At 40.3% G+C, this 12,397-nt stretch overlaps 1 protein-coding gene across 1 annotated transcript in view; it reads right to left on the bottom strand.

Annotated features, from left to right (window-relative positions):
• Positions 1-12,397, bottom strand: part of LOC126474087 (UDP-glucosyltransferase 2-like) — a 63,152-nt gene that overhangs the window by 30,969 nt on the left and 19,786 nt on the right. The window contains exons 2-3 of the mRNA XM_050101500.1: positions 8,840-9,019; positions 7,290-7,471 (exon numbers count right to left, since the gene is read on the bottom strand). Of these exons, the coding sequence (XP_049957457.1) occupies positions 7,290-7,471; positions 8,840-9,019 (362 nt within the window). The remainder of the gene's footprint in view (positions 1-7,289; positions 7,472-8,839; positions 9,020-12,397) is intronic.

Genomic DNA, 12,397 nt, shown 5'->3' with positions numbered 1-12,397 from the left:
AGATCTTTTTGGGCTGCATCACTTAAACCTTTACCTACCATAGAGAATTATAAAAATTTACCTATGTCTTCTCTGTTAGAATGTTGCTGCACGTTTCCTCTGCCTGCGAGGTCCTTACGGTTAGAAGCAATTTTTCAGCACCCAGATGTCTGACTGTGCAGCGTCTGTTACACCATTTGCCATTGGGGATTCACGCTGTTCTTCTTTCAGTGCTCAACAGACCTCCTTGTGATAACCACATGTTTACTTTGGTGCATTATTTTATAACATTTGTCTGCTCTACAAACTGATAATGTTACGGAGAAGAAGACTATCAGATAAGGAGGTAAGGAGCAGTCTTCTGATTCTGAAAACCCACCTAGTGAATGGAAATCTTGAGTGATGATGATAATGAGGGAGGCTTCGCCGAAAATCAGAATTACGCGAAGGTGATGGTCATCAATAATCCTTCACGAAGATAGAGAAGAACAATTTCATGCAAATTCTTTTCAGTGTGACCAATTGTTTTCTGTTAATGTGAAAGAAACATAGGCTACAGCTCCACAAATTGGAATTTCTGGTAGGCGGAGCAGAAAGGACGTATCGAAAGAAGACCAGGGACCTACGAGTTATTCCATTAGGAACTGTGATAATGTTCTATGTTGTTCTTTCGTGTATCACTCATTGACAAAGTGTGTATGTGAACCAACACGGATGATCGAAAATTTTACGGGGAAGAAGTTTCTTGGTGCTCTAATACTGACTGGCCTTTAAAAGTCAAGAAATGAGACTATCAGTCAGTTTTGGAGTGTTGAGAACAGCCGACCACTCTTAAGGAAGTTACGCCTCGCAACCGCTTCCATGCTATTCTGTGGTTGTTGCGCATTTACAGTGCAGCAACCCGACGTGAACTTAGGTCAGGTGACAAATTGGAACCAGTCACAGAAGTTTTTGAGATGTGGAAGATTACCCTTGGAGATGCCTAAATTCCAGGATGGTGCGTGACCGCGGATGATTAGTTGCCCATATTTCTAGGTCGCTGCCCATTTCGACAATAAACCACATCAAAACCTTATAGATAGCGAATGAAGTTGTGGGAAATGTGATAGTGACAGTGCAACAAGCTACTGCTGGAAGATGAAAGTGTATTTGGGGAAGGAGGAAAAAACCAGAGCCGCGTGACTTGGAGAGAATGTTATGAAAAGCCTGGTGATTGAACTTGAAAAGTCTGGACGTAATACCACCTGAGATAATTTTTACATCTGTACATTTAGCTCATTATTTACTGTCAAAAGATCTGACACTGGTCAGTATTATCCAAAAAAACAAAAGTGAACTGCCTAGTGATTTTACTACACCTAAAGGACGTGAAGCATACCGTACATTATTTGGTTTTCAACGAGATGTGATGATAGCCCCTTATGTTCCTAAGAAAAACAGAGTTGTTACCGTCCTTAGCTCTCTTCATAACCAACCAACGGTGTCATCATCACAAGCAAAGAAGCCTAAACTTATAGTGTCATAGAATGCTATAAACGGGTGGAACTGACACTATGGACCAGGAAACGCATTGAAGAGAAAAACAAGGCTCCTGACCACTGGTAGTTTTCTTCAACATGATCGATGTAAGTGTAATGAATGCATTTTTGATAATGCTCGCTACCATTAAAAAATAGACGTCCGACTTTCATCAATTTGGGAAAGCAACTAGCAGGGGCAAAGAAGTCAATGAATTCATTAATAGCACCGGATTCAGGAAGTGACATGAAACCACTAGCTAAGAAAAGGAGAAATGTGCATATCGAATAGGGAAGAAAGATAGAAAGAGTCATATTACATCTTATAAGTGCATCAAACCTGTATGCTCGGAACACTCTGCTATTGACAGTAGACCCTGAGCAAATTTTCAGTAAGAATACAAGCTAACAGTAGGAATATATAAATTGCGTTTTTTTAAAATGTACACTTTAAATAAATAAAATTATTTGAAAGTATTAGTAACTCAAAAGTCGTTTCACCTCGTAACCATGCAAACAGTGTCAGTTTATGTCAATTTAAACAACATGGGCTTGAGAGGGCCACTGGTTAGACAATACTACACAGATTTTCTGGTAAGCAGACGGTTAAACCATATATTTTCGTAATATCCAAATAAAAATTCATAATGATTAGAATAAGAGACGTAAATATTACCAAAGATTCTACACAATAATATGATCTTTCCACAACGAAATTCAATATTTGGCATAAAATAAAATAATTTCTGAAAATACGTAAGATTTAGAGCACAAACACACATGGCATTACCGTTGTAACTTAAATGTTCTATGAGATAAAAAACAGACATTTCTCATATCTTGGCATTACTGATAAAAACTTTCAGGTTGAGTAGGAGTTGTCGATGACTAAAGTTCGACATCTATACCACACTTTTAAGGACACAATGGTCTCTCAAAATAATGTTTCCACATCTAAATTGTCTGTATTACTTATCACAACAAGTGTGATTCGCTTATTGGCACAACTGATATATCTTACACGTTAGTCGATGAGCTTAGTTTAATCTTTGTACGCTGCATTAAATTTATTGAACTACATTAAAATTTATTCTGTATCAGTTCAAAACACACACTGGCAGTATTGGTGATCAGTATTACAGCTTAAAGTGCTCTTATTATCGGCCAGAATAGTTTAATCCTTATAACAAAGTAAATGGTGTATCATAGTTCTGAATTTGGCAAAAACTCTTCTTAATTTAGCTAAAACTTGCATCAAAATCAGCCGAAAATTGTAGTGACCCCCATGGTAGGTTATTATCTTTATCCTGCAGGACAAATCGTCATCATTTTCTGCTGATAATGCTATTGATGCCGTCACACAGTGGAAACTACGTGACACATTGATGAAATAGGAGACTAAACAGTAATAATACACAGTCATATGGATAAGAAACGACGGTTTCTGTGTTTTCAGCTACTCACTTTCAAATTGAGCTAAACATTATAGTAAATCAGTGCCAGGGTATATGTTGTTTTACAAAACGTTTGTTATCTTCTGCTTTTGTACAGTGCAGACCATGCGACATATATCGCCATTTTATAGCAAAACTGTGACAGTTTATCTCATACACTGGGAAAAGATGGTCATCTGACAGGTTGACCGCCATTGTTATCCCCCCCTCACCCTACTTCCCCCCCCCCCCCCCCCCCCACAGACACTATTGTGGGACAGTGATGGCCGTCGGACAAGCAGACCAACTTCTGACAATCATCATGATTATCAGAACAGTTTGGAACTAGCTGGTCAGATTAGTTGACCTTTACCCGAAACACAAATGGGGCACTGACAGTTACTTGATACATGATGACTGACATTACCCCTGAATCAAACTAGGTGAATGATGGTCAGTTGACAAGGTGACTGCAATTGTTCCCAAAGACAATTGGGAAAATTATGCTCAGTTGATATGGTGGCTGTAATTATACCCAATGCAATTGTTGCACTTACACACAGTTAAAATGATGAATGTCTTTGCCCCGAACACCAACTGGGGCAATGATGGTCAGCTGACATACGGTGACAATCATACCCCAAACCCAGCTGGGGCAATGATAAGCAGTTGATATGTCCAAATGCAGTTGGTGCAGTGGTGATCAGTTGACAAAGTGTCTGGCTCACAGAGTGTGTCTGCCACGGGTGTCAGCCACTGGATCTTAAAATTTTAGCGTAACATCGAACGTTGACATTGTGTTTGTGTGGCAGTTGTTATTGTGGGGCAATGACGGCCAGTTTTCAGGGTGACTCACATTATGCAGTGTATTATAATCTCTTGTAACTTAATGATATGGTGATAATAGGCTTTTTGTCGTCAGCGAGGCACAATAGTACTTATATTCAGTTTGTGTCCTGGTTGACGACTTGCAGGTATCGGGGTGACATGAGATGGAATCGATTAGGAGGTATGTTTGATAGAAATTGGTAAAGAATTAATTCACAATCAGGTAAAATAATTTTTTATGTATCCCTTTCACAGGCAATGAGGTCTTGTTAATCTACTCGCAGGAGAGGTTCGTGTCTTGTAATTCTACTGTTAGTGAACGTATCTTACAAAGAATGAGCTAACTTCTCCTTACCACCGTCACTGAACGTAGTCGCTGGATTGCAGAACCATGTTCACTATTTTTACGTTTGCACCCAGATTTGAGAAGCATAGGGCCTTACATCCGGTGTACGTAAGTAAGAGCCGCGCGTGATTAGCCGAGCGGTCTAAGGCGCTGCAGTCATGGACTGTGCGGCTGATCCCTCGCAGAGGTTCGAGTCCTCCCTCGGGCATGGGTGTGTGTGTGTGTGTTTGTCCTCAGGATAATTTACGTTAAGTAGTGTGTAAGCTTAGCGACTAATGACCTTAGCAGTTAAGTCCCATAAGATTTCACACACACGTAAGTAAGAGACAGTAGCAGGAAGAAGCGTCATACATGAGTCATGAATCATATGACAGATGCGTTCAGATCAAGCAGCTAGCTGCAGGTAGTTTCGCCTGTGGTCGAAATGTCTTAGCATCTTATGGACTATGAAATTATCAAGCAGTTAAAACTGTATATTTGGGAAGCAAAACTGTATTTATTGCGACAGTCATTAATTGTTTCTAATTTGTTTAATTATTAGTGTGAATGAGAAATATTAAATGAGTATTATTATGTTAATTAACTTAGTAAATGTTAGTGTGAGAACTGTCTACTGAGAGAATGAATCATACCGAGGAGAAATTGGAAAGTACATCTAGCCAGTTTATAGGGACTGAGAAAACAAGATGCATTTTATGATACATTTGTTGTTTAAAGATAGAGTTATTTTGATATTTGTGGATTCTATAAATTTGTCCTTTTTATAAATTGTTTAAAATAGCTATTAAGTGGTAATTGGTCAAAAGTAAAAGACGTGATATTGCGCAGTTTAATACTAATATTGGATTGGTTACGATGAATATCAGCCTATCAGGGGACAATACGTCGACGTGTATTTTGTGAGGTTTGAGAATTGAGAATTGCTTTGTGAAGCCTAAGGGGATCGGATATCAGCCGTGATCTCAGCAGTGACCAAGTTCGGACACGTATAAAAGGTGCTCTGAGAAGATGTGAAAAGTTTACGGAATAATCGTTAAAATTTGAGCGTGAAGTGGTGCAAAGTGGACGCGAATGTGTGAAAAAGAAGAACCCGTCAAATTGTGATTTTAATACGTAGACTGTGACTTTTGACTAACCAAAAGCCGTGTGGCGTGCTATAGAAAGCATGACCACAAAATGAACATTCGAAGTGGTCAAATTGTGTAATATCTGAGCGAGCATTCTGACACAGACAATTCGTTTGTTAGTCATTTTGGTGACGGGTTTGGTTAGTTACCATAACATGGGTGTTACGAGTGAGTGTGATTGCATGTGAATGACGAAACTGTAACTTAAGATTAGTACGGGCTTGATGATGTTTCGTATGACATAAGTTACAATAAGTTATTACTTGCCAACTACCTTTCAATTAATCACTCAGCTAACCTGATACTGAAATTTGTTGCACCCGTTGATTCTACTACAGCTATTCCAGTAGAAGAACAGCATTCGATTTTAACTGGGAGGGCTTGTGGAATGGACTGCAGAAGAAGAAATTCGCCACGAGTAGAGTGGACACTTGGCCTAGGACGAAACAAAAAAACTACCGCGCCGTTTCTGAATTGGAATAAGTCAGTACAATTTTCCGTTTAGCCAGGCCTCCTACGATCTGGCTCCACTATCAGCACAAACAGGGGCGGCGTGAGAGAACCGCCACGACTCTTACAAGGTCTGAGCCATAGTCGAGGATCCCCTACAGTTGGGAAATAGTGGCCAAGCAGTGCCGAAGCCGGTTGAGGAGTATTATGTTCGGGATAAGCAGCTCATAACGAATGAAACTGGCGCTTTTTTTTTATTACTGTTTACTCACTTTAAATGTGCTATCGATGTAGCCCTTCATGGGACAACAGTAGAACTGGGGAGAGTTTAGTAGCGTGGCTAGATGCTCTGACAGTTTTTGAAGTAACTTCTCTAATCGGCCGATTAATTTTTGTATTTATGCATCAACTTCTCGAAGAGAGGACGGCAGCGGCCCTTGCGCACAGTTTTAGAAACGACGTGCCACGTCTCACCAGTGACTGGTCGTAGTGCCATACCGACCTTTCTGGACATGGTAACATGCTGGTCCCACGCAGTCTCATGTTCTTATTGCTGGTAAACCACTCAAGAAATCGTAAGCGCTTCGATTCGTTCCGGACATTCAATATCGGCGCTGCAGTTTTCATAAAAATTGGTGTAAGAAGTACTAGCAGCAATGTAAAATGCACAGACCGATATGGAAAGCCTTACATCATACACATTATGACCGAAAAATGCTACAAAAGCAATACTCCAGTGTATCCATTCTGTGCGATGTATTTATTAAAATTTTATCATTACGCTATCTTATGTTAAGTATTTTGAATACAGATAAAAGGTACGCCACAGATGTAGAATGGCATGAGTACATGATGCTTAATGAGTTTGTATAACGTTACTGAAATTCTCCAGGTGGAGATCGCAGTATAGCACAACGAGATGGTCGACCTAAATTTAAATAGAGAAAATAACCTTGTAATCAAGTGGTGAAATAATCTCGTTATGTTACGCTGAATGAACTTAAGTACGGTAGTTAAGACTGATTAATTCCACGTGTGGGACTGAGATGTAAGGAATCAAATTAAGTCAGCTGAAAAGCAATAAATTTACAGTCATATGCTCGCCCTGTAGCTTTACTCAAACATAGAAAAACCAGGATCAAGAAAATTAAATAAGTGCCATTCTCTGGCGTCTAATGTACACAATCTGATCAAAAGAGTTCGGACGAGTATAGCAAGAAATTTCTCAAACGAATTCTAAGGCTAATGATGAATATCAGTTCCGAAAGGAAGGCAAGTTTAATATTTTAATACTCTTTATGTGAGTAATATCTCTATAAAGATAAATGCGTGTCGGACTGGTGCTTCAGGTGTTCCAAATTCCATTTACGAAAGTGTAAATAAGACGACAAGTGAATCAATAGTTAAGCCTGTTAAAATGACTTCTATTACCTTTTCAAGAAATGAAAGTGACTCAGAGTCGGAAGATATCCGCTAGTAGTGCAGTAGAGAAAGTAATTAGTAAACGGAAAATGACAGTATATAAAACTCTGACGTTGTTGTAGCAGCAGAACTATTCTTTACTCGTAAATGTCACAGAGGAAGAAATGCTTAGTCTCACAATACTTACTCCAATAGTTTCTTTATTTGCGGTAACTCGAAATTGAGTTTACACAAAGTCTCAGTGACAGGCAGAAGTACTTCCATCCCTCCCATAGGTCCTGCTTGTCCAATTTCCATTACAAGTTTCGGTATATCTATGGTCGTCTTTGTGAAAGACAAATCAATCTGCGTGAAATTTTTCGGGGGGTCCTGAAAATGAAGGTACTGGTTATTGATTTCTAAGGTACAGGGAATTGTGAACTGCTGATACAGCCTGCATGTTTTATTTCAGAATATTTATCCACACACGTGGTTGCTCCAAACTGTAAACTAAAAGTTTTTTACCTCTATTAGAAAATATTCTCACGTCAGATCTTCTACGCCCCTACCACAAAACGCTTATATCCAAGTGTTAAGAAATCTTCGAGATCCACAGATCGACAATGCACTGGTGACACATAGTAGACTAAACATAAGGAGTCAACATTGAAACATGAAACGTGTGGCATGCTAGTAATACAACGCGAGGAAGCGTGCTGGCACAGTAAATACACTTTGATGACATTAAGTGATGCTCCCTTATATCTTCCCTTTACCTGTTCCCTTCTCCTCATATTTACCCCTTCCCGTACCTCGTCATATTCTTGCCGCACCCCTTCCCTCCTGATATTCCCATCCTCTCCATTCTCCCTAAACCGACCCCTCACCCTCCACCTCTCCCCTCCCCTTCCCTGTTACCCTCCTCTTCCTCTTCACTCACCTTCTTCACTACCTCTCTCATACTCTCTCTCCCTTCATACTCTTAGCACTTCTTTCTCCAAAACGGAAAAATTTTGATCGATGAAAAATGTTATCGTGCAAAAAGAATTTGCCACAAGAAGTACAGCACCTCCTAACGTATCATCGGCGATCTCTGCTAACTCATCTGTACAAGCACATTCTAAACATTCACCGTTACTTAGCACTTGAGCCCTCGTCTCTTGCTTCCCTTAAGCTGTTGATACTGATGAAGTTACTACAATGTATTCCCCTTGCATTACAATTTTCTCCATGAATATTAACCACTGGGTGCACATGTCCATTGCAGTGGATAGCTATTAAGTCGCTTCTTTGCCATTTTCAGTCAGTGCTAAGGTTGCACATGCAAACAGGGCACAGCACCAGTTCGAAGCTTCCACTGGAGTGAACTGCGTACATTTGAAGTCTCAGGACTGACTGAAAATGGTAACAGCTGTTCACTGCAGTGGACATACGTACCGTATGGTTAAGTTTACAATTTTACGTGAGCCAGAAAAATTGGAATTTGTGGTAAGGACTGTGGGACCAAACTGCTGAGGTCATCGGTCCCTAGGTTTACACACTACTTAATCTAACTTACACTAACTTACGCTAAGGACAACGCATACACCCATGCCCGAGGGAGAATTCGAACCTCCGAGGGGGCAGCCGTGCGAACCGTGACAAGTCGTCATGACCGCACGGCTACCCTGTGTGTAAGTGAGGCAATTATCCAAGAGCTTTTATTTTTAAAGTACGGGTGATCAGTTGTGAAAAGAACAGATTTGTGGCACGACTTACCTTCAGTGGATCTGTGGTGATGACAGTGACCTTGTGACCTCTCTCTGCAAGAGCTCTCATAATGGCGAGGAATGGTATCTGATGGCTGTGTGCTGGCGTCGGTACTATGCCCAGAATCCTTGCACAAAATGATCTCCCGGCGATCATTAAAAACAGACATAACGCCAACTCCTTTTTCATCTGAAAACGTAGTCACGATGAATTAAACACTCATCGAGAAGTGATACCCAGAATTTGAATACAATATGGACAGACCGACAGTAGAATTGGAACTAATGTAACCTGATTTATTAGCGACCCTTTAAATTTTACATCGAATTTTAGGGATGTCCTGCCCAAAGGAAGGGAATGACCCTAATCAGATAAGGTATAGAAGAAATAATAAACAACAGCAAATAGGAACTGCGACACAAAGACAGACCATATGGAAGGCACGTGGACGCAACAGAAAGATTTTTAAAACACCTGGCCGTTGCAGCCAAAGTCGGACTGCAGCGACGGCAAACTTCGATGTAGGTACAGATGAATATCGCAGCACATTGGATCAGCGCCCAAGAACGATTCTGCTCAGTCTGCTAACCTGCAGCCATATAGGGACTCACAAAACAGGCCCCACTCTCATTTCTTCTGCTGCTTATTCTTTTGCACATTTACCTCGAGTCCTTGATTGGGTAAAACATCGTTCCTCTGACGCATGGAGATGAACACGACATTGGTGTTTTGTATGCCACGTACCTGCACAATGTTGTGATTACGACCCGCCTTACTGCATGCAGTGTGATTAGATATTAGCATTATTCATAAATGTATTACTGGACTAGGCAAGATTCGAGCAATGCACTCAATGAAAAGAAAAAAAAAGCGACGCACGACGAAGAAATTATCCGAAATGAACGGAAATCGGTACTTTGTACAGACAAAGAAATGATAACAATTTTAAAATAATTGCGTGATTTTTCAAGAGAAAAAGCTTCACAAATTGAGCAAGTCGATAACGCTTTGGTCCAAGTTTGGTCCTTATGCACTAGGCACTGATTGGCAGAGTTCTCGGATGTTCTCCTGGGAGATATTGTGCCAGGTTCTGTCCAACTGACGCGTTAGATCGACAAAGTCACGAGCTGATCGGAGCGCCTGCCCGTAATACTCCAAACGTTCTGGATCGGGGTGATCTAGTGACCACGAAATTTGCGGGCGGGCATTTCCCTGCTGGTATGTAAACCCAGAATGGCTTGCCACGAAAGGCAACAAAACGGGGCATAGAGTATCGTGGACGTACGGCTGTACTGTATGGGTGCCACGGATGGGACAAAAGGACTGCTGTTATGAAAGGAAGTAGCACCCCAGACTAATACTTCTGGTTGTCAGGTCGTATGGCGGTCGATTATCGGGTTGGTATGCTGTCACTGTTTGGGGCGCTTCGATGGTCATTGGGCCTCATTTCGAAGCGAGACTCGTCGATGAAGACAATGCGACTCCAGTAAATGTTATCTGTACGTGTATGACACATCTACCGATTTCCGTCACATTCGGACAATTCTTTTCCTTTTTTTGTATTAGAGTATATTTGAAGATCATTAAATATTACTGAATCTTTATGTGGAATGATTAACAAACATCATCACGGTGCTGCTACGAGTACCTTCGATAGAACTGTCAATGTATAAGCTGGAAGGAATGAACCACCCCAGGAGACAACATTCAAAAATCTGTGGTTCAGCTGTACCCAACGAGCTCTAGAAAAACTAAGCGGCAGGGAGCGCTTACTCAGTCTGGAGCATTAACAACGACCCTGCTACTTTTCTTCTAAGAGTGACTTCCAAAGACACACACCGCGGAACACAACTGAGAAAGAACTTAAAGAAACGAGTGGTACTGAAGAACTGGACGCCAGTGATGTAATGTGTACCACGTGCTGCTTCGATGTAGATAGCAGTTTCTCAGTACTTATTTTGATGAATTCGGTAAACACACAGAGGTTTCGTAGTGGCTGCCTCTCCTAATATCAAATGGCTACCCAGTCTAATATGGTACAACCTTATACGCATATAGATGCAATTCTTCTTCTTCTTCTTCGTTTCACCCAACTTTGGGGTACGTTGAATCAATCACTTCTGTGTGTTATGTGCCTTTCTTTTCGCCCAGTACTGCTTCATTCTTTCTGATCTTGCTTTTCTTTCCTCATCAGAGATGACAATCGTTCTTTTCTTTCTATTTTGGAGCTGGAATCCCTCTTTTCTGTCTTTGCTTATCATTTTTGCGGTCCTGTCTGTGAGCATTTTTTCTGTGATGTGTAGTTCTCTTAAGTCTTTCTCTGTTTGGATAAACCAATTTGGTTTGGATTTTTTATTCCTGAAGTAGTCAAACATTCTTTTTGTAAGTCTATTTGGGTTCATTCTGAGAATGTGCCCATAAAACTCAATTCTTCTTTTCCTCATTGTATCCGAAAGTTTTTCTGTGGTTTTGTAGAGTGTTTCATTTTTGGTATGAATTAGTTTGTCGTTATGAAATTTGGGGCCTAAAATTTTTCTCAATATTTTTCTTTCTTTGATCTCTAGCCTTTCAATTGGGCCATGGTTAGTGATAGATAATGTCTCAGCTGCATATAGTGCTTCTGGTTTAATGACAGTGTTGTAATGTTTTATTTTTGAATTCCATGAGAGGGACTTTTTATTATAAGTATTTTTAGTAAGCTGAAAGGCTAGTTCAACTTTGTTTCTTCTTAATTCTATTGCTTTTTTCTCAAGGGCGTTCCAGCTAATCCATTCACCAAGATATTTGAATTCTTTAACAATTTCGATCTTTTGGTCTCTTACTTTAAGATATTTCATTGGCTTTTTTATATTTGTGATTATTTTGGTTTTTTCAAAAGAAATTTTAAGGGCTATTTTCTCTGCTTGTTTCTGTAATTCGAGGATCTGTTCTTTGGCTTCTTCCCATGTTTCAGCTAGTAGGGCCATATCATCTGCAAATGCTAGGCAATTAACCTTGATGCCTTTGTTTTTTGTTCCTAGTCGCTATTATTATTATTATTAATATATCAATTTTCTTGTAGATTGTGAGGATACAGCCCTATACAAGAAAGTGTTGGCAGCTCTGTCTCACTGATTGGTAGACACTGAGGCTATGAGACGTACTACGTATGCGGGAAGGAAGGAGGTGAACAGGTGATTTTGCATGATGGCTGGGAAATTCCGGCAGCGTGGTAACCGTTAGCACGAGGCATGGAAGGCGTGCCCGTCACGGCTGAACTGAGTGAAAAGTATAGGCGCTAAGTAAACCTAAACTCTGACTGAGCCTCGTTACAGAAAGCCCAGTACCATCGTTACAAAGAAAACAACAAGACGAGTGCGTGAGTGAAAACGCGCCCTAGAGCAAGCAAGCAGCTTTTAAGTTTTTCGATGTCAAAGGTTTTATCATCAAAATGAAATTTGAAATTAATATCACCACAACACCTTGTTCGATTTTCATAGACTAAGTGTCCATGGGTAGGACTCAAGGAGTTCTATCAAAATGAAATAACGGATTTTTTGTAAACATAATGTATTTTACATTACAAGT

The sequence above is a fragment of the Schistocerca serialis genome, chromosome 4 (assembly GCF_023864345.2).
Source record: "Schistocerca serialis cubense isolate TAMUIC-IGC-003099 chromosome 4, iqSchSeri2.2, whole genome shotgun sequence".
In the NCBI taxonomy this organism is placed as follows: domain Eukaryota; kingdom Metazoa; phylum Arthropoda; class Insecta; order Orthoptera; family Acrididae; genus Schistocerca; species Schistocerca serialis.
The sequence above is the reverse complement of the archived record's forward strand: the minus strand, read 5'-3'. Positions and strand labels throughout refer to the sequence as shown.